Source organism: Echeneis naucrates, chromosome 17 (assembly GCF_900963305.1).
Source record: "Echeneis naucrates chromosome 17, fEcheNa1.1, whole genome shotgun sequence".
Lineage (NCBI taxonomy): Eukaryota > Metazoa > Chordata > Actinopteri > Carangiformes > Echeneidae > Echeneis > Echeneis naucrates.
In genome coordinates, this window is record NC_042527.1 from 10,246,848 (window position 1) to 10,269,086 (window position 22,239).

The 22,239-nt window shown below is 40.0% G+C and overlaps 4 protein-coding genes across 8 annotated transcripts in view; 2 read left to right on the forward strand and 2 right to left on the reverse strand.

The window, feature by feature from the left end:
• The window catches only part of LOC115058353 (myomegalin), a 34,386-nt gene extending 31,284 nt beyond the window's left edge, over positions 1 to 3,102 (forward strand). The window contains 1 exon segment of the mRNA XM_029525702.1: positions 18 to 3,102. Within this exon segment, the coding sequence (XP_029381562.1) occupies positions 18 to 157 (140 nt within the window). The 3' untranslated portion in view covers positions 158 to 3,102.
• Positions 3,103 to 4,759: 1,657 nt separating this feature from the next.
• Positions 4,760 to 8,033, reverse strand: prkab2 (protein kinase, AMP-activated, beta 2 non-catalytic subunit). Of its 3 annotated transcripts, none has more exons than XM_029525703.1 (8): positions 7,906 to 8,033; positions 6,880 to 7,062; positions 6,630 to 6,787; positions 6,418 to 6,511; positions 6,015 to 6,129; positions 5,645 to 5,778; positions 5,123 to 5,191; positions 4,760 to 5,024 (listed from the first exon to the last, which is right to left on the reverse strand). In XM_029525703.1, exons 2-8 carry the CDS (start codon positions 7,036 to 7,038, stop codon positions 4,947 to 4,949), a joined length of 807 nt encoding a protein of 268 aa, XP_029381563.1. In that variant the 5' UTR covers positions 7,039 to 7,062; positions 7,906 to 8,033; the 3' UTR covers positions 4,760 to 4,946. The 3 variants fall into 3 exon arrangements, with proteins under 3 accessions (XP_029381563.1, XP_029381565.1, XP_029381564.1); XM_029525705.1 differs by having other exon boundaries at positions 7,711 to 8,017; XM_029525704.1 differs by having other exon boundaries at positions 7,552 to 8,017.
• Positions 8,034 to 8,339: 306 nt separating this feature from the next.
• LOC115057410 (calcium-binding mitochondrial carrier protein SCaMC-1-like) lies at positions 8,340 to 13,804 on the reverse strand. Of its 3 annotated transcripts, XR_003841924.1 has the most exons (11): positions 13,240 to 13,419; positions 12,987 to 13,113; positions 12,802 to 12,889; positions 12,577 to 12,688; positions 11,500 to 11,658; positions 11,252 to 11,404; positions 10,822 to 10,929; positions 10,485 to 10,652; positions 10,174 to 10,324; positions 9,379 to 9,751; positions 8,340 to 8,462 (listed from the first exon to the last, which is right to left on the reverse strand). XR_003841924.1 is itself a non-coding variant. In XM_029524513.1 (10 exons), the coding sequence occupies exons 1-10, from the start codon at positions 13,417 to 13,419 to the stop codon at positions 9,570 to 9,572; spliced, it is 1,428 nt and encodes a 475-aa protein (XP_029380373.1). In that variant the 3' UTR covers positions 8,638 to 9,569. The 3 variants fall into 3 exon arrangements, 2 of the variants coding, with proteins under 2 accessions (XP_029380373.1, XP_029380374.1); XM_029524513.1 differs by lacking the exon at positions 8,340 to 8,462 and having other exon boundaries at positions 8,638 to 9,751; XM_029524514.1 differs by lacking the exon at positions 8,340 to 8,462 and having other exon boundaries at positions 9,570 to 9,751; positions 12,987 to 13,133; positions 13,251 to 13,804.
• A 1,072-nt stretch (positions 13,805 to 14,876) lies between these two features.
• On the forward strand, positions 14,877 to 21,947 carry LOC115057782 (protein FAM102B-like). The gene is made up of 11 exons (XM_029524988.1): positions 14,877 to 15,056; positions 16,237 to 16,357; positions 16,586 to 16,615; positions 17,024 to 17,140; positions 17,583 to 17,629; positions 18,840 to 18,943; positions 19,307 to 19,402; positions 19,499 to 19,706; positions 20,064 to 20,200; positions 20,499 to 20,562; positions 20,804 to 21,947. Exons 1-11 carry the CDS (start codon positions 14,911 to 14,913, stop codon positions 20,844 to 20,846), a joined length of 1,113 nt encoding a protein of 370 aa, XP_029380848.1. The 5' UTR covers positions 14,877 to 14,910; the 3' UTR covers positions 20,847 to 21,947.
• The last annotated feature ends 292 nt before the right edge of the window (positions 21,948 to 22,239 follow it).

The following is a 22,239-nucleotide window of genomic DNA, read 5'->3' on the forward strand; positions in this document are numbered from 1 at the left end:
TCCGCCCTGAAACCCAGCTGAGGACCCAGGAGATGCTGCCAGAGAGCGGCCTGCTCATGGCACTTTCCTGAAGACCAGCAGTGCTTGCCGAGCTGCCGAGGCTGCAGCCAATCCGCGTCCTCCAGCGAGGAAGCGCAGCAGCCAATGCCTGCTTTAGACTTCTAAAGAACCAGCCTCAACGCTACCACCTCTGACCTCTATGCTGAAACAGCCAAGACGCCACCCCAACAGCCACTCTCCTCCCTCCAGCCCATCACACCAGCCTGCCACCTCCCATTCTTCCATCCCTCCCCCATCTGGCCAATATGTGCACAGTATAATCTGCACCTTGAGCCTTACGGAACTCTCCTCTCTCCCTTATCAGTTTTGTCACTCTCGCCCCCCCCCCCCCCCATCATGTGTTATTGTCTTTGAGTATCAGTCAGCAGTTTGCCTTGATGTGTGTGTTACAGAAAGGTGTTTGAAATGTGCCTCTGAAGGTTTCAGTGACGTGCGTCCTTCTGATGGAGCTGGTTAAAGATGCTCTTAGACACCGATCTCAGATCTGCTCAATCTGGATTCAGTAAGGTTGCATTAGAGGGATATTGACGGTAATCTTGGTGATCGAAGTATTAATTATCTTTATTATCTTATCTTAATTATCTTTATTATATTAATTATCTATCTAAGTATTAATATTTTCTATATTTGGAAATTCTGACAAAGATTTGACAATGGGGATGCACATTTTTCCACACTTAAATTTGAGAGAAGAAAACTTAAAATGCTTCCATAGCAGGCCACAGATCGGTCTGTAAGAGCATCCTCTCCTGAGAACCAGACAGCCTGTGGACAGAAGATGTGATCGTGAATGTGTAAGATGGCTTGTGAGAGGAATCCTGCACACATGTACACATATCTATATGCGATTGAACACAGCTGACTCAAAGGCAAGACACCCTCGATTATGAATGCCACAGAAATGTTTACTTCTTGTGGCCCTTTTATTAACAGAACATCTATTCTTTTTTTTCTCCTTTTTTTCTTTGCAAATGCAATGCAAGTAACAATGACACCCACAATGTATTCCTAGACACAGTGGAAGAATGTAGAGGAAGTAGGAGATCACTGCTACATAGTTGTGTACTCGTATCTGTTTCTGTGGAGGATGATGAATGCTCATGAATTCTATGTCAGCCGTCAGCCATCAGCCAAGGGTTACGAATATCAGAACAAAAGCCAGAGAACGGTTCCATTTCTGTCACAGGCCTCCTCTTTTAGCACCTAAATGTGCTTTTTGGCATCAAACTGGAGTTGGAAAAGGAGAATTTGATTGGTTCTTAAGGCCACTCATTGCTTGGCCACTTGTGATATCTTAGCGGGATGTGCACACGGTCTTTAAAAGAAAGAAAAGAGGTTAATGTGCTCAAATGGAATCAGGCTAAAACACGCGTATTCAAGCTCCTCTGTAGGAGTTCTCATACGAGCATGTGCAATAATAACGTTGTTTCTTGAATGACCATGCTGCACCGGATTATTATTTCTTTGCCTGACACTGGATTATTAGTCACATTCATAATAATGCTAGGACACGATCAGTGTTATGATTGTAGTTGTTTTCTTGAGTGTTGATGCATGACCGAGAAATGGTAATATCTAAGCTATGGAACAGGGGATTGCCAAATACTTGCCAAAGTTTGAACTTTGAACTCTTTACTTCACTTTGACTTGCCTTATCCATGCAGATGACAAATTGATCTGAAAATGTTTTCAGACTGTAGAGGCACTGAGGGTTTTGTTTTTTTCCTCAGAGGACCTCTAGAACCGCAGGGACAGTAACCGTTAGACAGCTGGTTAAAGTCATTTTGAATTGTAAACCAGAATTTAGCTTTATTTTATTTTTTGGACCAAACAGTGGAATGTTTTCCCATAAGGCCATATGCCTTTAGTTTTTATGTTATTTGTCTTGGTTCAGGCCATCTTAGCATTCCCATGGCAATGGTGACATAGGCTTTTAAGTTCTTATAGATGACTCAAACTTTGGCAGGCAACTGGTGGTATTGTTCCATTCACTCCCTTCTAACAGTTCAATTTCAAAGTTGCTATTAGTTTTCTTGCTGTATATTTGTCATGTTATGCTGTAAATATCCTGCATTTTTTTGTGTGAATTATACGTGTGTGTGTGTGTGTGTGTGTGTGTGTGTGTGTTTCAGAGTGTGTGAGAAAGCATACAACATTTGCTTTTTGCAAAGTTGATTCTCTGGGTAGCTGTGCAATAGCTTTACATATTTTATTTTGATGTTAAACATCATTGTATTACAAGTATGTTTGCTGCGTTCACTTCCGGCAATGTATAATTTATATGCAGTGTATGTTAAAGGATTATGTCACTTTCGCCACATAGATGTGTCTAATAAGAAATCATATACTATGCCTTCATGCTATGTAAGACACTGATCACAATATCAACCACCTATAACTGAGCTCTGATTAATGTGGCTTCGCTTGCCTTTAAATTTAGCTTGAGAGCCTCTTCAGTCTGATCTCAGTGGTAGAAATGGCCTTGAACTAATGCTTATCTACCTGGGATCTGCCATACTAGGTTTTATTTGCGCTCAAGTCTTCAGACAAAAGTTGCCAAGTATTTCAACTGAGGTAAAAAGTTTGATATTTCCTTTTAATATCAAAGAAATTAAAGGGAAAAGTTTGGGTGAATTGTTCACTGTAAAACAGAGCAAAAAGCCAATGACTGGAAAAGATTGTGAATCCTGGATCCACAAAGCACCTTGTTAGAGCGTAAACAAAGCCTTATTGCTATTTGTTATTAAAAAAAGGGAATCAAACAGCAGTTTGAAATAATGTATTGTTGGTCCTGAGTTGCGTATGTATATACTGCTATTTGATTGGTGCAGCTTTTATGTGATTGGAAAACAGCTTTGTTTCTGAGTTTGTGTATAATGAAATAGAAAGCCGATACAGGACTCATATGAATCCTGTCTCTGATGACAATTAACTGCGTGTTGTGTTGGCACGAGTATTATCACTGAAAGATTTGGGGGAAAGAATGAATAAAAACACTTAAAAAGGGACAGTGTTTTGTTTTCTTGCTTTTATATTTGGATCACCATTACCTTGATTCTGCCACTAGATGAGTTTCTAATTTAGCACCAGACTTCCTCAATGCTTGGCCACAGCCACCAGTGATGTCACAAACCTGAAACATAACACCTAGAATGTTTTATTAGACCGCATGAACTTACCCTAAAGAGGAAGAGAAAAAGACAGGCGTGTGGACCAGCATATCGTCTCTTTATTTGCAAACAAGTAAAACTTTGCACACTGATTCTGCAAAGCACTTTAAATATTCATGTAACCATTTCAAAATTCAAGTTTTGGTTTTTAGCCTCAAATCACCATATCCTCAACTATTGTCCAAACTCCCTTATCGTATTTGTAAGTGTTAAAAACTTGGACAAAACTGCATGGCTAGGCTCGAACATTCATAAAAGACTTTGTCTCTCGTTTATCAGCAACAGGATTCATGAACCCCTGTATAATGTTTTGTAGTGTATCAACTGTGGGTTTATAATGAATTGTAACACATGACTATTAAACAATGTGACTTATAAGAGACAAAAATACCTTTTGAAGCCACCATACCTCAAAATACGGATGAGAATAAACACTTATAAAGCACACATGTGAGCAAACTTTGTACATGTTAACTGATGGCAACTACTCATCTTCATAGCCCTGTTTAATTATCTGAAAATGTGCCTCTGATCAGATCTTGAGGTGTGTGTGGTCACAATCTGCTTCTGAATGTGTATTACACTACTATGAATATGGCACATAGTAGTGTCATATTCTTGTTATAAACATTCAAAACATGCAAAGCATCAAGTTGAAACTGTTTGGGTGCACACGCAAATGTGTATAACTACATTCAACAGACACATACAGTACATTACTATCTGATAAACAGAGCTCGGTACACACAAATATAAAGCACTGCAAATTCATCATAAAAAGAGTACTCTATAGTCCAGAGATACTACAGTACAAGAGTAATCTGCTGCATAGTTAGAAGCTTCTATTGACACTCCTGCTCACAGGATGGTAAAGTGCTTGCAACATTATGTCAAGATAAAGGTGACAACAGAACTCATATCCGACCTTTGACCACCATATTCCTTTTGTACAGTGGCTTTTCCTCTTAAAACAGACAAATAGCTCAATTTACAATAGCTAATTAATTATATAAACATAAGTGAAATTGTGTCAAGTTTAACTTATTTACTGTGTATCATCAACATGAAACTGTTCACTGCTTCCTGACTTAATATTGGTACTTTCCTTGGGTGGGTTATTGCACGCTTTGCAGCTCTCCTCAGCACATTGAAAATGTCGGTGGGCCTGATAAAGTCATTCTGTGAGCACTTTCTGAGAGAAACGTCAGGTCACTTGGTTAAATAACTGACTGGATGAATTAAAACGTGGATATGACAACACAACACTTTAAAAGCAAACTGTTGATCCGCACGCAGACTGCCAAGGCGACAAAATATGGATACACACCCAGAAAATCCACTTTTTACACACAAACATGCACCTAATCACGTTGTGTAGCACACACAATGATTTAGTCCGTCTTTTGTCTCTCTGTAGACTCTGTAGGTAAAACCACATCAAGGTTTTCATCTCTTGCTGGCACCCTACACACTTCGCTACTTTTGTTTAAAGCCCTATGTAGACGAAAGTGCAGCCCACCCCCCCCCCCCCCCTTCTTTTTTTTTTTTTTTTTTTTTTTTTTAGAAAAAATACAAGCCACAGTCACAGGCCTTGAGCTCACCTGTAAACTTGTTTCAGTGCAAGATTTGGCTAAATGCGATGATACAAAAAAGAAAACACAGCAGAATACAAACAGGCTGCTTTCTAAAAGCACTGGTGCTCACCCAAGGTCAAGTTTAGATAGGCTTGTAGAGCAGAGAAGTGACGTATTTCTTTTTGTATCGGTGAGTTGCGCTCAGGACCATCACTCCATCCTACACGGAGAAACAAAAACAATGGACAGCCCTGTTGCCATTAGTCGGTTCCAAAACTGTGAAGCAGATAAATACTGACAACAATGAGGGAAACCTACCTTTATTGAGAGAGCATAAAGGTGATTTAACATGACGTGGTTGGGTTCAGGCAGGAGGGCAGGGTCACACTGACAAGACAGAGTCAGAAGAAAAGTTACTAAATAAAACTATCAGATGTCCAGATGTCCAACCAAGTCTAAGATTATGTCACAGGGTAGTTGGATGCAGAATGTCACATTGTTATTGTATAATATTAGATATTTGTGAGTTTACAAAAAGGGGTTTGTGAGGTCACAGTGATCTCGACCTTTCAAAACCAAGATCGAATCAGCTCATCCTTGAACCCGGGGGGATTTTTGGGCCAAATCTATCTTGACACATTACTGAGATTTCATCTTCACAAGAATGTGATGGGACAGATGGCCCAGCAACAAGAAACATCATGCCTTCAGGCCATCAGTGCCATTGCCTATAAATGGCCAGCATCAGTAAAGACAGGGTCAATCAAGACCCAAGACAACACAGTATCAACAGAATTATAAATAGAGAAAGGTGGCAAAGGAATTACTGCAGGCACTGACAGATATATTGGTGTCTTTGTTGAGTATGACTTGAAGGAGATGGGGAGGGAGTATTGGCGGGGCTTTGAAATGCTCCTCGGGTCTGAAGATGTACTGTTCCTGCCCATATGGACCTGGAGGGGAACTGGACAGATCTGTGAACCAACAACAGACACAAATCACACTTATAAGATTTGAAGATTCCCTAAATGTTCCTGTTTTTGTTACTTTATTGTGAATATGCTAAGTTACTGGTCGGTGTACAAAAACCAGAAATAATCACAAGAATGACCTGGATCTTTGCATATGTAGAGGAATTGGCAGTTCTGGCAAATGCTCGAGACCATTCATATGAATATTTTATACATTTCCAGCCTGGATGCAAGCTGACCTGATGTGTCTGAGCACTCCAGAGAATCAACCTGCAGGGCATCGAACACCTCAAAGTCAGACTTTTTCACCTGGATCAGGTTGTTGATGGTGCCAAGCTGGCTGGTTACCACTGGCTGCAAAAGAGAAATGTTCCCATCATTCCCAGCAGCACCCCAGGGTTTGAGTAGGGCAAAGACTATGCGTTCATTTTCTTGATGCTTTCTTTTACAATGTCGCAATTTCCTTAGAGTCTTCTATTATTTTGCTCTTATGCCTTTATAGATATTTAAAGGCCACCAAAATTTTGAGTTTGGGAGTGAACTTAATGACATCAAGATGATATGTAAAAAATATATTCAAAATGTATTTTTTCTACATGCCAATATAAGTGGTGAAGCTTAATAAAACAGGTAAACGTGTACCTCAGAGGGATCATGGACCCACTGCCCATCTACAAAAAACTTGTATTGGTGCTCTCCTTCAGGTAAGTCAAGGATTGCTACAAAGTCATTATGGCTTTGGGGAGAGGAAGAAAGAGAGTATTAGTGTAATAATGGGCTAAATTAAAGACATGGCCATTCGTACAATGCAGTGAAAGTGGGAATGCTGACATCCACAAAACAATCCTTTTTACCTTTTATTTAGGGGGATTTTTGTGCCCCAGTTATTAAAGGAACCAGCTATGTAGACTTCCTTCCCGCCTCCTGCCCATCGGATTACAGTGGGTCGAGCCTGAGGACCAGGTTTCACCAAGTCATCCAGATCTGGCGTGAATTCTTTCTCTCCTGAAGCCTAAAGGCAATTTATTAGGCTGAATTTAGAAAAGTTATCATTTAACTGAAATCTGCACAAAAATCTGCATCTCTGCATTTTTCCAGCAGTACCTTGGATTCGGGCCCATGGGTGTTAAAGATATTGGGGTCATCTGTGCTGTCCACCATCTTGCTGCTGTGTTCTTGGTCTTTATGGCTTCCGCTGCTGTCTGAGCGGTGGGCTTTGGCTCCATGGCGATCTCCAGACACTCTGTCGCTTGTGTTCCCCATAATGTCTCACTATTTACAGTGCTTCTGAAACGAAAAGACACCAGAAAACTAAAGGACTCCAATTTCATCACAGCCAAGTGAGACTAGGAAACAGATTAGAAATTCAACTAGACTGTGAGACTCAGTAACAAACAACATGGTGGCTCGTCGTGGTTTTAAATGTGTGCCAGGCTGATAAGGAGCATGTACACAGTTGATGGATGAAGTCCCTGAATAATCTTTATCAGATCAAGATAGCTGCTTAATGCTAAAGAACTGCAATCTGTACAAAAAGGGACGCTATCAATTCATAATCAAGTCAATATCATTAGACTGCCTTATCGACATGATATGAAAAAACATGCAGTAGCTACAGTGTTTAGCTCAAATGTCATAACAATGGCATGAAAATACACGACAAGCTGCTGAAATGGCCAATTTGATTTAGATGGCAACCATACAACTTGGACTGGGTATAACAGTTTAATGCCACATTAACCACGAAGAGGATGAGCAGCAGTCTGGTTCACTCACAAGACTAAAGACTGAAAGGTTTATCCACCGACTGACCGGGCAGATGCCGCCATGAAACTGTGGCTGTCTGCTGAATGAGGAGACCACAGCCACCAATTATGGTGAATACAATGATCTCGTCAGAGACTACACAAAGCAACAAGTTTCTGCTCGACAAACCGATGTCGCACAACAGACACACGGCCGAATGACCCTCCGGTGTCCCTGCTGTCCGCTCGGCTCAGTCCTTCTTCAGCGGGAGAATATTTTTAGCAGCTGCTGGCGGTGAGCTAGCTGCTGGCTGCTAACGAGCTTCCTGCCATACTCACGGCGTCCATACCGGGTTAGGGTCGAGACAACCCGGTGAGAACTTACTACAGTCGCAATGCAACTCGGATCGAGCAGAGGAGCTGACAGGCAGCAGCTGTTGACGTCCTGCAGACAGTTCGTGTTGGGGGAGGCTCACCGCTCAGGAACAACTGCAGCCCAGCTACGGTGGGCAGCGAGGACAAAAAGGAGTCGACCAGAACGCCCCAGCAGGAGCAGGCAGCGAAGAAACGCGAACACCGTCAGGCCTTCATCATGTGAGTTGGACTTTGTTTACGATGTTCTGATGTAGAAACGACACAGTTCGTTTATTTGGTTTATTAAAATAATTGATGTCGATGTGGTGATTAACTTAAATTTGTAATCGTCGGTGACATAATCTCGATACTATTGCAAAGAAGGGGGAAAGTGTTTTAAGGTGTAAAGTAGAAGGACAATCTGCTTTATTTGATTTTTTCTGACAAACAAAATCGCCATTAAATTTGTTTCACATGCTCTCTTTATTAACCACTAGATGGAAATGTTAACTCTTAAAACCAGTGATGCCAGTTCCAAGGGGCTGGAGATTAACTTCCCCAAACTGCTGTTCGCAAGTGAGCCTCCCTCTGAAAACAATGTTAGAAATCTGTGTTAATTTTCCACACATTCAGATTAATGAGTAATAAATCAAGAGTTTTGCTTTATTTTCTTAAAATCCACAATTCATGTTTTTTTTTTTTTATAAAGAACAATTGCTCATTGTCATCTTACATGGTAAAAATACAACCACTTGTCTGCGTGTGTGTTTGCATGTATCACAGTAGGGGTTTTATTGTGTTGAAATGAGAAATACTAGAAAACTAAAACAAACACACACCAAAAACCATGCTCATTACGAGCCTTTTGGACTATCAATGACAAATTATTGCACTTTTCTTAGAAATTTCCATAACCTGTAATAAAACCCATAAATAATCATAACTACAAAAATGTATGCATATATTTGTATATGTACCAATATATGTAGTAAAAAAAAAAAAAAAAAACACCTGCTGATGTCAGTAAAATTCACATGAAATGGCTGTAAGGCACATTTAAATAACTATGAAATTACACATTGCACAAAGTGTGTTTCTTCAAGCACACAGTATTCCAGTGTTTGCAAGTATTGATCTTTCAGGGCCAGTTATTTTTAGCTGACAGCTGCTAAGTGCTTCAGTGTTTGGAGCTGAAATCTTTCTTCGCAACTTAGAAGAAGTGTAACAGACACACATGTCATTATTCCTCATTAGGTTTTAAAATAAGACATTAACCATGGTGTGAGAAAATGGTTTCATTATGAGCAAAGAACAGGATGTGCCGTGTCACGTTTTAACGAGTACTGTAAGAACAGCATGGCTCAAACAACCACGATGAACTGTCAATTCTAGTTCCAATACCAAGTTTTGAGTACAGCAATGCAAGTGTCAAGTATCGGTTTGGAGAATTAATAAATTTAGAGAGTGTGTTATGTGCAACAGAAAAATGGAAAAATATGCTCACCACAAACTATTAATGCTTCAGTTATTGACAGAAGACTCGTATCAGGATACATGCAGTTTACCCTCCACTGAACATTTTTGCCTGATGAAAGTCATGCACTGTATGCTTGATGTCCACCCATTTCCTTGGGCTATTTCAGGCATTTTCAAGTCTGACAAGTAAGCGTTATTTTACTTTACTTGCTTGCGACGTCATTTAGAGATTCCTAAGCCAGCCTTCATGTACTCATAAACTACATAGCTAATGCTGACAGCAGGAATGACTTTCATGAAGTTTGGCAAGATGCCACGGTAAAGTCCAAAAAACCCATCTTTGGCTACAGTCTTCTTCATCATAGAAGTCATGGAGGGCTGGTCTGATGCATCCAGAGACGCTGCAAAGAAACACTATGTTAGTGACGAGGTGTTTTATCCAAAAGCTCATTTTTATTTCTGTGAGTCAGCTACACTAAACAAGCTTCCACATTGAAAATATTTTTGAACACTAACAAGATTTCTTTGACTATCTCACTCAGTACAGATTTGCTTGGATGAAATTTTAAAAGAGCAATTTACTATTTATGCAATTCTAATTCATCAGTCTGTGTAGCATTCACTGCCCATAGCTTTCATTAAAAAAGTACTGGATTTTGTCTCAGGATGGAAATGAAATGTGAATATTATGTGCCCACTTACATCATTCTAGTGCTAACACAAGCCTGTTTACATAAAATAGCAGGCACCTTTACAGAATTACCTCTGGACTTAAACATTTTGCTTGAATGTTCTGACACTATTAGTGTCAGACTGAGTTTACCTTGTGCCTGCATCCGTGTGCGTACAAGTGCGAGTGGATAGCTGGCCAGCTGGCCACAGCTACTGGAGATGGTCCCGCAGCCCAACAACACCAGAACTCCAGGATTAGCCGAGTCTTTGGCGTAGTGCGACAACCAAGTGTTCTTTAGAGTCTGTGACACATCAGCATAACCCATTTTTTATCTGATGATATTTAATCCAATGCAATTTGAGATTGATTGGATTCTTGTGCATGCAAATGAGTTAATTTAACAAAGTGCACTCTGTTGTGAAATATCACAGACAGGGCAGAATGTCTCACAGCCGACATACCTCATAAACAGCAAGGTCTATCCCCGCATAGGGAATAATCCCCAGTAGATTTGGAACGTAGCCTTTGTAGAAAGCTTTCACCCCCTCCTTTTTCAGGATCTTCTTGGCACAATCAAACACTCCTGCATACTGGCCAGTCTTTCTCAGAGTCAGTCGAGTTTTCAATACCTTAACAGTACAGAAGGGGAAAAAATGGAGGCAGTCAGCCTTAGTCAACAATTTCAGCCGATGATTTGTGTGTCATTTTTGACATTTGTGTTAAAGGAGCTGACTTCATTTCATTATAATGCAATCTATGAGGCTGGGCGATGAAAGAGTAATGCAATAGTCGGATTACCTCCATTGGGTAGATGGATGTCTGCGCTGTGGCTCCAGCCAAAGAACCAGCTATAAACCGCTTGTGTGTCTCAATCTTTTTACCCTCTGATGATAACAACTTCTTATACTGCAACAAAAACATTTTAATTTCCAAATTGCAGTTATATGCTTCCACAAATAAACTAACCTTCAAAAGGTCACAGACCATGACCACTAAAATCTCATCAGCTTGAGTAAAAGTGAATGTTTATTCTGGATGTGAAAAAATTATTCGCTCAAAACAGTCTTGAGATATTTATGAGAATGGGGAATAGGCACATACCTCCACGTGGAGACAGACACATGTCTCCAAGCGGAGGTATGAGGATGAATAATATGCCTGATGCATCTATTATAAACAAGTACAAATAAATTCTGTAACAGCTTTTGTTTTAGAGAGGACATCTTACTTGTTCATATGCCATAAATTTGATTGCCGTCTCAGGTGCAATCTTTAATACATTGACTCCGTTTCCTCTCCAAAGTGATGTTAGTCCTCCCTCATTAATCATCTGTTTTAAGCCCCCAACCAAGCTTATCTTGTTGGACTTTGAGGAGTGAACCTGCAGTAAAAAATAAATTGAGTGTACAGGACCATTTCATGTGCATCTAATAAAAGGAGAGGATACATTTTGACATATGTACAAACATATTTCACCTGCATGAAAACTTTGATCCTATCCAGAGGGGCAGTTCCGGTGCGAGAGACTGCCCCTGCCACTGCACCAGCAAAAAGCTGCTTCCACCAGAGACCTGAGCTCTTCTCTTCTTCTGTGAATTCATCGGGAATGGTGAGGCTGTCACCAATGTCCAGCACCTAGTAGATACAAAAGCACATATACCAACTCTACCCCAATAAAGAGACACTATCAGCACAATAAAAACACACAGTATACTCTGCAGTCTGCTTCTGACAATGTATTGCTAAGGTGCAGGTCTTTTTGTGTGGTTGACGACAAACTTCTCCTTTTGAGGTCTGTTTTCACAGCAAGCCAACAGCTGTTGTTGCTTTTTTTTTTCAAAGCTACCAAAGTGTGCAATGGAGAGAGGAAAACATTTATAAAACCTTGAATATAAGGTTTTATCCAGGCTTCACATCACAAGGACATCATAGTGCACTATAGTGTATTTGTTTGGAGTTTCAGCAAAAACAATGTTCTAAACAATTTAACAAACAGTAAGCTCCTAATCTTTAGATGCTGGTGTTAGTGAAACCATAATCACTGAGCTGCCTGAACCCTCGTCTCACATGCTTTAGCGATTTCAGATAAACATCTCTAATGTTTTTCCAATAGCATACTGTAGAGGTGTCTGTGTGAAACATGATGCAATGCGACAGGGGGACACATGAGCTTTGGTTATTTGTCCTGACAAAACTAAAATGTCAAATAAATGTTGTGAGAAGGTAGCTGATTCTTGTGTTGCTACCAAACACACCATAAACGTGCAGAAGAGAGAAGATTAGAAAACAGGGTTTACCCGGAGGGGCAGCATTTTGTTAATGATGGAGCACAAGTGAAAAAACAGCCAGTGACAGCTTCAGTTACACTAGGAGGAGCATGCTCCGAGTAATGGTGTGCTATACTGTGGCCTGATTATCTTGGACTGTCTGGGGCTATTGCCAAAATTGGAACTGCAGAGAAAATCGATATGTAGAAGACTTTACTGTATGTGATTTATTCCATGGCAGTCGCCTTTGTGTGTGTCTGCAGAATGTGTATATAAATGTTTATACCGAGGAGTGTTTCCAGTAGCGTATGATCTCTTCCAGGTTGTGGGCAGGGTATAACAGGAAGTGTTCTCTCCACTCATTCCAGTCCACCATCATGGAGCCATCAATGTCCATACTAAAAAACACAAAGAGAAACTTCTTACGCTGCATCACAATGTATGATAAAAACTGATCTGACCCAGATGACATCTCTGAATCACACACACAGGAAATAAGTGGAGATCGAACCTTTGCAAAATTTTCTGGGCATCCTCTCTGCTCACATGTATGCCCAGCTCTGCAAAGCTTTGCTGGATCTCAGAGGCATCAATGCGTCCTAACATGACATAAGAAAAACTGCTGAGGTACGCACCAGCATACACTGTGGACATGGCTCTGTAGGCATTCACTGCTAAGTGTGAAAAATTGTTTACCATCGTCGTTGATGTCCAGACTCTTAAATGTCAGCCACAGCTTCTTCTCGTGTTCCTTCAAGTATCTGGTGAACTCGCTGAAGTCGAGACTCCCATCTTTGTTCTGGTCGCCAGACGACACAATTTTCTGCAGAGAGGATATTAAATCTTCATCTTCACACACACCCTACCAGATGGTCACCCTTCTGAGGAATTTCATGCACTGGGAGCAGGCCAGATCTCCAGCTCCTTCCGGATGACCCCGACACTTTACCTGTGCAGCACCCTGTCGGAACATGCCCATCGCCTTGAGGCCCGCGCGTAATTCAGCAACATCCACCCTCCCATCTTTGTTGGTATCGAGCCTGTCAAACAGATCCTGGTACGGTCTCTTCCTGTCGGCATCCCAGCACCGGGCATCGCAGAGCAAAGCAGCCCGCACCGCCTGATACATGTTAGCTCTAACGTGCAAGCAGCGCGCCAAACGAGCCGTCCCGCAGTCCAGAGATGGTGTTTTTTAATCCATGCTGGATGTCGCTCACGGAGCCCCGATAAAATCCCGATGTGGGCTGGTGTTTGGCGATGAAATTGGGTGTCCCGGTGACTTTAATGTGCAGACCTGAGGTGAAGTCTGAGGCGGATCGGGACAAATGCGGCAACCGGGGGCGGAGCGACGCGACGTAAATAGCCGATGTTTGGGGGTGAAAAGCAGGAAAGAAGCTGAAATAGTAAAGCGACCAAGCAAACCACCTACACCCGGATTAATCACCCAGGTTTAACATGCTGCACTCCCACAGAAGAGATGTTTATAGTCTGACTTTATACCCTGGCCCCGTGTGATAAGTAGTGGTGCATTTTAAAGGGAAATTTAATCTCCCATCTGGCGAGACGCGTCATTTGAAACAGCCAACATCGTATTTCCTACAAGGGAACAACATGGGTGCTCAGCAGAGGGCAATGTTTCTCTGCACACAGGCTGGAAGATTATACACTATAAAGTGCTATGCCATCGATTCTCTGAAGCTGCATCATAGTGTCAGTAAAATATTTGTAAAAGTAATGAAACAACCCATTTAGTAAATGAATTTACAGTTGAAATGTTTTGATTTGTAATAACTAAACTGACTTAATTTAATTATTCTTTCCCCAGCTATAGTGTGTGTGGGATTTAACACTCTTCTCAACACTTTTGTTGCTATTTCAGCCACACTTCTGTTTATGCTGTACAAATGAACACAAGACTGTGGAGTATTACTCCTCTGGGCCAGAGCCTGATCAGTCAAAGATATTCTACTGTATTTCTAAAGGTTCATCAAATGCAGCTCTCTGCAACCTTACCTCAGTAAGATTTGGCACTTTATCACAAAGAACCTCTGGAAAGCTGCACTGTTTTGCGGCCTTCGTTTGCCATTTACAACTTTCAACAACCTTGCGTTTCTTGAGGAAACAAACTTTAATCTTTATTAAACGTTCAAAAGTTCATATGAGGTTTCTTTCCTGTTCACAGCTTTGCCAGATGGTGGTTGCCTTTTTCTTCTTAGAAATAATAAAGAAAAAATTCAGTGATATGGGTCTTTCCCACTTTAATGTGTGTGTGTGTGTGTCTCACGTGTTTGGTGAATGATATTATCCCACTTCCCTCCAATATTTTGGTGTCTGCAGGCATGGCACTGCACTGCAGTAACCTTTCAGAGTTAGAAAAAGTCATTTTCCTCTTTTTGGCATTTTCAATGAGTTTCAGTCACACTGTTAAAGGTGAAATGTCCCTTTCTTTTATTCCTTTTTTTTTCATTCAGCTTGACTGTCCAATCGAGGAGGAGAGATGCCCTGACGTCATGCACTGTGTTTGTCGGTGGGTGGAAGGAGATTTGAACTGTGAATGGTGCTCTGCAGCAGCTGAGTGAGCCCAGACAGACAGCTGTCAGCTTCGGCTGTGTCCCTCACCATGTCGTTCATTCTCATGAAGAAGAAGAGGTTTAAATTTAAAGTAGACTTCGACTTGGAGGAACTGTCCTCGGTTCCCTTCATGAACGGGGTTTTATTCTGTAAAGTCCGGCTCTTAGATGGAGGCTTCGCCAAAGAGTCGACCCGGTAAGAATGCTGGCTATATTTAGCTGCAGCTCACTTGTGGTCCGGACCTGCTGCATTAGATTAAAGGCTTTAACATCTTCCTTAGTCTACTTTGGACACCTACTAAACATTACTTCTCTTGGCTTTGCTTATATGTTTTGACGGATACAGTCGTGAGTTCTGTCCCCTTAAATACTGTAAATACTTTCTGTTAAACTACTACACGACATAAAGTAGCATTAAACTAACCTAATTGATTTAAACGCTGTGTTAGCTGAAGCTAAGCTAAGATCTGTTCGGTGTTAATATATCCAGCCCAGATTTAAACACGTGTCGCGAGGTTTTAGGACAAGTTTTAGGACAAGTTTTAGGACAGTACGAACCGGGGGGCTGTGATTTAACCTGGTTTTTAAATGGGTCAGCTTATTATTTCAATACTATACAATAATATACACCCTAACCAGACGGAGATCCTGTTAAACGACAGATTTCGGTTGTCATGGCTCTACTTTTTGTTTTTCTTTCGCTTAAATTTTTTGTTGTCTTTTTGCTCATGTTGGTTCGTGTTTTTTTTTTTGGGGGGGGGGGGGGGCACCAAAAATGTCGGTTGATCATAACGGCTGGTAACACAAAGTTAAGTGAGTCACTGGAAAAAACGGTCAGCAGTCCCCATGGCAACAGTGTGTCTGAAACACCAACACTCAGCGACATACTCAGTGGCTGTGCTCATTGTAAATGTAGTCCTGTTTACGCACAAAGCTATATATGTGTGATGTATTTATTATTATATAAATAAATGATCTAAAGTGTCATTTTAATATAATCAAGCCTCCCCCGGAGCTGCACCCATCACAGAAGTTCAATCCTGCACACATGCTTGTTGTACACACTTTGGATCCATCTGAAGTATGAATGGAAACATCATCTAATAAATCTTTATAGAAGATAGCTTAAAGTCTCTAAAAAGATTGGCGGACCACTTGTGACAGTAAATTCAAAAAGCTTCTGTTTGCTAAACTCTTGTCAAAACTGGACACATGCAAAGCCCAAGCTTTCACTATTGTGTACTCTGTGCAAAATTCATGTGCAAATTCAGTGACAGATTTGTGATTAATATCTGCTCTTTCATTGTTCAAGATGTCTGTATGTCTTTGGGCTCTGTATAAATGTATTTTTTTTTTTTATGTACCTTCTCTCACAGGGAAGTTGTCCAAGCCAACTGTGTGCGCTGGAAAAAGAGATTCTCTTTCATGTGTAAGATGAGTGCCAATGCTGGGACAGGTGTACTAGACCCCTGTGTGTGTCGGGTGTCTGTGCGTAAGGTATATGACCTTTTCTGCCATCAAGCTCTGTTTTGTTGAACGTAGAAAAAGGCAAAGTAGCTGTTTTCCATTCCATTAGCCAAGCTAATTTTTATGTTTAAAATATCAGAAGAATTGTTAATTTGTCACAGCTCCAACTGTACAGACAATAGTTACTAACGAACATTTACATGAAAATAGTCGTGTGTTATACAAACAAACAAATGCAACCTTTTTTTATCATTTTAGGAGTTGAAGGGTGGGAAAACATTTGCAAAGGTAATATCTCATCTCAGGTATTTGTACACAAAGCAGTGTTGGTGTCAGCAAGCCATTAAACTAATCTTATCATGAAATGAGTCTGATAACTGTCAGCCTTCAGTTGCCCTTAGTCGACATTTCAGTGCATGTGCAAAGACTGTTTTTAATCCTAGTTTCCGGCTTTGGTTACTGATTGAAAAGTCAGTTAAACAAAACCTACTTCATTTTAAACAATAATGAAGTGATGGAGTTATTGGATTGTATTGAATCTCCTGTTTGAGGCAATTTCTGTCTGTTTTCTTAAATTTAGATGACTGTTTGTAAAGTGGAAAATGCTACATTCTTATTATTCAATACAGTTTGAACTGAGAAAATCTGCCCTTACATTTGGGCTGACAGTTAAACAACTAATTGATCTCTGTGCAGCTGGGCTTTGCTGACTTAAACTTGTCAGAATTTGCTGGGTCAGGCAGCACAACACGACGATGTCTCCTAGAGGGATATGACACAAAGAACACCAGACAAGACAACTCAATTCTCAAGGTATGCAAGTGAAGCAACACACAGTTCCACAATCCTCCTTTTTAGTTATGTGGGAAATGGCCTTAGGCGTCCCAGCCACACTGCCTGCTTCTCTGGTACAGTTCAATAATGTGTTTGCACATGATAAGCATACCAGCTAGGCTTGCAAAATTGAAGCTCTAAAGCAAGACACCAGTTTTTGGGTTCACTAACAGCACCAATCTTGGAAAAGTAAGGAAAGTGAGATTTATGGCATGAATGGAAAGCTGAAAGCCCCAATAGTTGACCCATGGTATATCTGCACGTGACCTATTAACCACTATTTATTAATGTATATTCTTCCTTGGGATGGACCTGCAATCACCTGACATTTCTCAAGATCATATTTTAAACTTCTGATAACAGACACCATTGCTTTTCACCCTAAAACTAAAATCTTGGTCCTTTCTCTTTCTCGTTATAGGTTGTCATCACTACACAACTTATGTCTGGAGACCCCTGTTTTAAAACGTAAGTGTTCACCTTGGTATTATTCATCACTTTTATCTCTTTATATGTGACTCATTCTTAAAGAGTATAAGTGTTTCAATAATCAAGCTGAAATTTTTTAACCCAGGTTACTAAGTCTAGATTCTCATGTTTAATTATATTCACCCTTGCCAAAGCAGAGTTTCTGCAAGTTATGTTATGAAAAAGTATAGTCTGCATCCAACCACAGAAAGCATTTTCATCATATCCTGTCACCAAACTGGTGACGCACTCTTACAACCACAAAGAAATTTTGTATTTTTTTTTGTAGCTGGGGTCTTATCTGAGCCTTATTTGAGAGCTGATAATACCTTGACATTAATCTGCCCAACCCCCAGAGTGAGCAACAGTTGATAAGCGATCAGCTCTGCCCAAAGTCAAGAGCTTTATGTTGAGCAGTTTTTCACAAAAGATGTGATGTATTAATCACAACTGTGGCAAAGGCTTTAGTAGATAATTAGCTTCCCACAACCAATAAAAGTCTTTCTCTTTATTCTTTCATGTAACCACTCCCTCTTTGTGCAATAATAGATGTTGCTGCCATGGTGAGTTTCTGTGTAAATCCATTCATCCCACACAGTGTTACTCAGTGTGCGTGGAGGAGTTACAGTGTAGGGTTGAAATGTGACACGCAACATTTTTTATTAACTGCCTCTGTGTCATTCTTTGTCTCCCTCTGTGCCCTCATTCTTGAGTTTAACAGTGAAGTTGGCTTTGCAGCGCTAATGTCAACTAAACCAATAAGCTGTTAAAGAGTTTGAGCATCGTTTTTCAACACACCATTACTTCACCAAAGGCTGCTGGCTTTGTGGTGTATTTTGTAATGTTAATATCAGTGACTGAGTAATTACAAGGACTGAATCAGCAGAAAACTACATTTTAGTTCCAAGATGTCTACTGTATGTGACAAGGCCCATGCGTTAGATGTCTGTGTGTGCAGAATTTTTATGCAATTATGGCATCTCTAAAAGGAATATGAATTGCCTAATTTTTTTGCACATGGGATTATTGCCGTTCTCAGGATTTTAGTGTGCATATCTTTTCTATTTGATATCAATGATTCCACAAAATCAAAAATGTTTTTTTTGTATACATAGTGGCTCTAATCAGATTAGAGCTCAATTTTAGTGTCCATGTAAAAACACCTGCTGGTGAGAAAGCAGCTGGTCACTGTTTCCTGTCTTGCACACAGCCCTCCATCTACAGCCCCAACTGTGGGAATCCCACAGTCAGAAGCCGAATGTCTACTTGAGGACAGAAAAGGAGGGCACATCCAAACACCCCATTCACTTACAAGTATGTATATCAATTTATTGATTTGAAAAGTTCACTTTCCTTCTTTTACAACAGATAATCTTAAAATATCTCAATTCATAAAAAAAATAATGGAAGTTTGGAAAAGAAACAACGCTTTATGGGGTACCATGATTTTTCAGTAGTAAAAAGTAATTTGTTTAAATTTTCTGAATGAAAGCCTTCCATTAAAAGGCTCATTATAAAACTAACAGGCCTCTGTATTTTTACCACAGAGAACCCACAGTGGCCCCAGATAGTAGTTTTATTCTAGGTGCGTTTTGTCAGGGAATTTATTCCTTGAAATTTTTCACAACAAAACTTGTGATTTGCAGATCTCACCACTGTGTTACCTATATCTTTTAGAGACTCCAGGGAAATCCATATCAGTGCCAGAGGAGCTCATACGGTTCGGTCACTCCCGAACATCCAGCTATACAAGTCAGCAGTCAAAAATCTCAGGTACTTAACACCAGAATACATATTTATTTCCTTAGAAGTAAAACCATTGTCTCACAAATTATATCCCTTCATATGTGTTTGATTCTCTGTCTGCAGGTTATAGCTCACATCATTCTAGTTTAACGGATCTCAGCCATCGACGGAGCGCATCAGGAAGTTCTGCCTCTACAGGCATTGGCAGCATCCTGGAACCAAGTGATCAACAGGTAGAGAGGGTCGAGAGGGAGAGCAGGTCTACTCCACCATCCTTTCCAACCTGTCACAATGCACCTGAACGGCCCTCTACACCGGCCAGGGTTTTAAGGTAGTAACCTCAGTTACAACATGTCTGAATTTGACATTCAGCTGAAAGTCAGCTCATTTTTTTTAATAAGAATTATTGAATTATTTAATTCTTTACACTATCCACACTAGAGGAATTCATAAAGTTTAATTTTGGGCAATATGTGATACCGAATAAATGATCCATATATATTGTTATTATTGGCAGATTTCTTTTTTTTTTTTTTTTAAACAGCACTATTTAATAATGGCCAGAATTTACTAGGCATTGGAGTAAAGTCATGTCAAAATACATCTAGCACAGCCTTAGGGCTTCCCAATGCCAACGAAACATATTGTCGTATTTCCTTTGTTTCTTTCCTATGACTGCTTTCATTAGACATCCTATGAAGCAGAACTCGATGGAGAACCAGTTTAAGAGAGTCAATGCCACGAGGGTGGATGCTGATGACATAATAGAGAAAATCCTGCAGAGCCAAGATTTTAGTCACAACTTCTTGGACTCCAGTGCAGAGGGTGTGTATCCTTAATCTCCTGAAGGCTGGCTTTAGAAAGATCCCAGTGGGATCAAATGACTTTGACATGTTGCAATTTGATTATGCAATGTTTCAAATATTTCCATGAGTGCTTCTCAACTATCAGCTACATCCCTGAAAAATGTGTATGCTTGTGTTGTTTTTGTCAGCTCTCTCACTAGCTTCCTTACATCCTGCTCCCAGTCAATAGTCAGTTATTTAATGTTTTAGAAACAGTCATGTGAATTGAGTGATTGTTTCATGATATCTAAACTGTAAAAATGTGTTTATTGCTACAGAAGAGGGGCTCAGCTTGTTTGTCGGTCCTGGTGGGAGTACAGCCTTGGGAAGTCAGCACACAAGGTGAGTTTGATTGTGCTTGCCATGCAACAAGCATTTACAAGAAATCTAAATTTAACTGGCTAACAAAGAATTTTTGTCTGGTCATTAGTTTGTAACATTGAAAATCTGATATTATGATATAATGAATTCACTACATAGATTCAGTTTTTGGACATGAAAGTGTCAATTTTCTACTGTGATCTGGCCCCAGATCAGATAACCATTGCATTTCCTGTCATGCAACTGTGGCATTGTCTTTCAGGGTCGCAGCTGGAGCCTTTGAGCAGGTGGTGATCAAGCGCTAGATTTTGGGAAGCATGTGCCTGACGTAAAGGGTGCCATGTTACACTGATTCACAGGGCACAAGACCTAGATGTGGAGGAGCCATCAGAACTTGGCCTACTCTCATTCCTGCAGATTAAATTTCTCTTCAGCTATCTCTATGCATCTGTTCTGAAACTGACAGACCAGGACAGCCCTCTAGTGTTCAAGAAGTGTAAATGAGGTGAATAATGTACTGACATATTTTATGGTTGTCCTGTATGAAAATATGAGACAAGAGATTAATAGGTGAAACCCTCTGTTCAACCCTCTTTGTAACAAGTATGTTATATTTGTTTTTCCTAGTTTTTAAAGAGTATCCGGCAGTATCCAATGTATTTTTATTTTGGTGCAAGATTTAGTTTCACCAATTTAATATGTTAATATGTTTAGTATTTAATTTGTGGAAAAAAAAAATCTGTAAAAGATATTATGTCACATATTCAAATTGTTGTTGTCTCCTTAAAATCACAACTTTAATTAGAGACTATGATTGTATTGTTATGGAAGCAGAATATGACAGATAATTATTAGCCACTTTCTCTCTCTCTCTGATTATAGAAAATATAAGTGGATGGGGAGCAGTGTCCCCCCCTGCCTTGTCTTGTATCTAGAGTAGCAGAGGACAGTGTGGTATGTATGTATGTATGTATGTATGCAGGTTACATCGCTATGGGGAAATGCCTCAGGTAAATTACAGTTAAAGTCTTTGCCTGGTTGTGAGGATAACTGTATTTAGAATAACATCAAGTTTTTATATCATGTCTCTTTGTATAATATATAGCATTTATTGTGTGTGCGCGCGTGTGGAGTCAAATTATTTTTACTTTTATTTATATATATCTCGTCCAAATTTGGTCAACTGTATATTTTCTATGACTTAAGTTCTACATTTGATATGTAAGCTATGGCACATGTGATGAAGCTCCCTTTCTCTCTTATTTTTAAGTTGTTCATAGTGTATGTATATAAAATAGACACAGACGATATAGTGAATTGCCAGCTACTTTTTGTGCTGCCTCTCACTTTTCCTTTAATAAAATAAAGAAGTAATTAATGACAAAAAAAATTCATTTGTTGTTAAACTTTGTAAATATTTAAGTGGCTTTGAAACTCTAGAAACACACACAGTGAGATAATAAAAGTTCTGGGGAAGTATTTCCGGATTAGACAAAACACATTTCAACGTAAATCTCTAATGAATGTAATGATAGAAAAATAAAAAACTAAAAAAGTAAGCGCAATTTTCTATGACTACATGAACATACAGTATATGATGTATACAATACTTTAAAATCTAAAGGTCTATAAGCCGTTTCCTGTGTGCATGGATGCTTTTATTTTCCTGATGAAAGCCCCGGTGTTGGCGGACGCTGG

Coding starts and splice junctions, on each gene's coding strand:
- prkab2 (XM_029525703.1), bottom strand. CDS start 7,038: ATGGGGAACACAAGCGACAGAGTGTCTGGAGATCGCCATGGAGCCAAA. Junction 6,512..6,629: donor AAAATCCCCCTAAATAAAAG/GTAAAAAGGATT, acceptor CTCTCCCCAAAG/CCATAATGACTTTGTAGCAA. Junction 5,192..5,644: donor ACAAAGACACCAATATATCT/GTCAGTGCCTGC, acceptor CTGTCTTGTCAG/TGTGACCCTGCCCTCCTGCC.
- LOC115057410 (XM_029524514.1), bottom strand. CDS start 13,419: ATGTATCAGGCGGTGCGGGCTGCTTTGCTCTGCGATGCCCGGTGCTGG. Junction 11,659..12,576: donor GCTACTGGAAACACTCCTCG/GTATAAACATTT, acceptor TGTATCTACTAG/GTGCTGGACATTGGTGACAG. Junction 10,325..10,484: donor TAGACCTTGCTGTTTATGAG/GTATGTCGGCTG, acceptor GATGTGTCACAG/ACTCTAAAGAACACTTGGTT.
- LOC115057782 (XM_029524988.1), top strand. CDS start 14,911: ATGTCGTTCATTCTCATGAAGAAGAAGAGGTTTAAATTTAAAGTAGAC. Junction 17,630..18,839: donor GGAGACCCCTGTTTTAAAAC/GTAAGTGTTCAC, acceptor TCTTGCACACAG/CCCTCCATCTACAGCCCCAA. Junction 20,563..20,803: donor TTGGGAAGTCAGCACACAAG/GTGAGTTTGATT, acceptor ATTGTCTTTCAG/GGTCGCAGCTGGAGCCTTTG.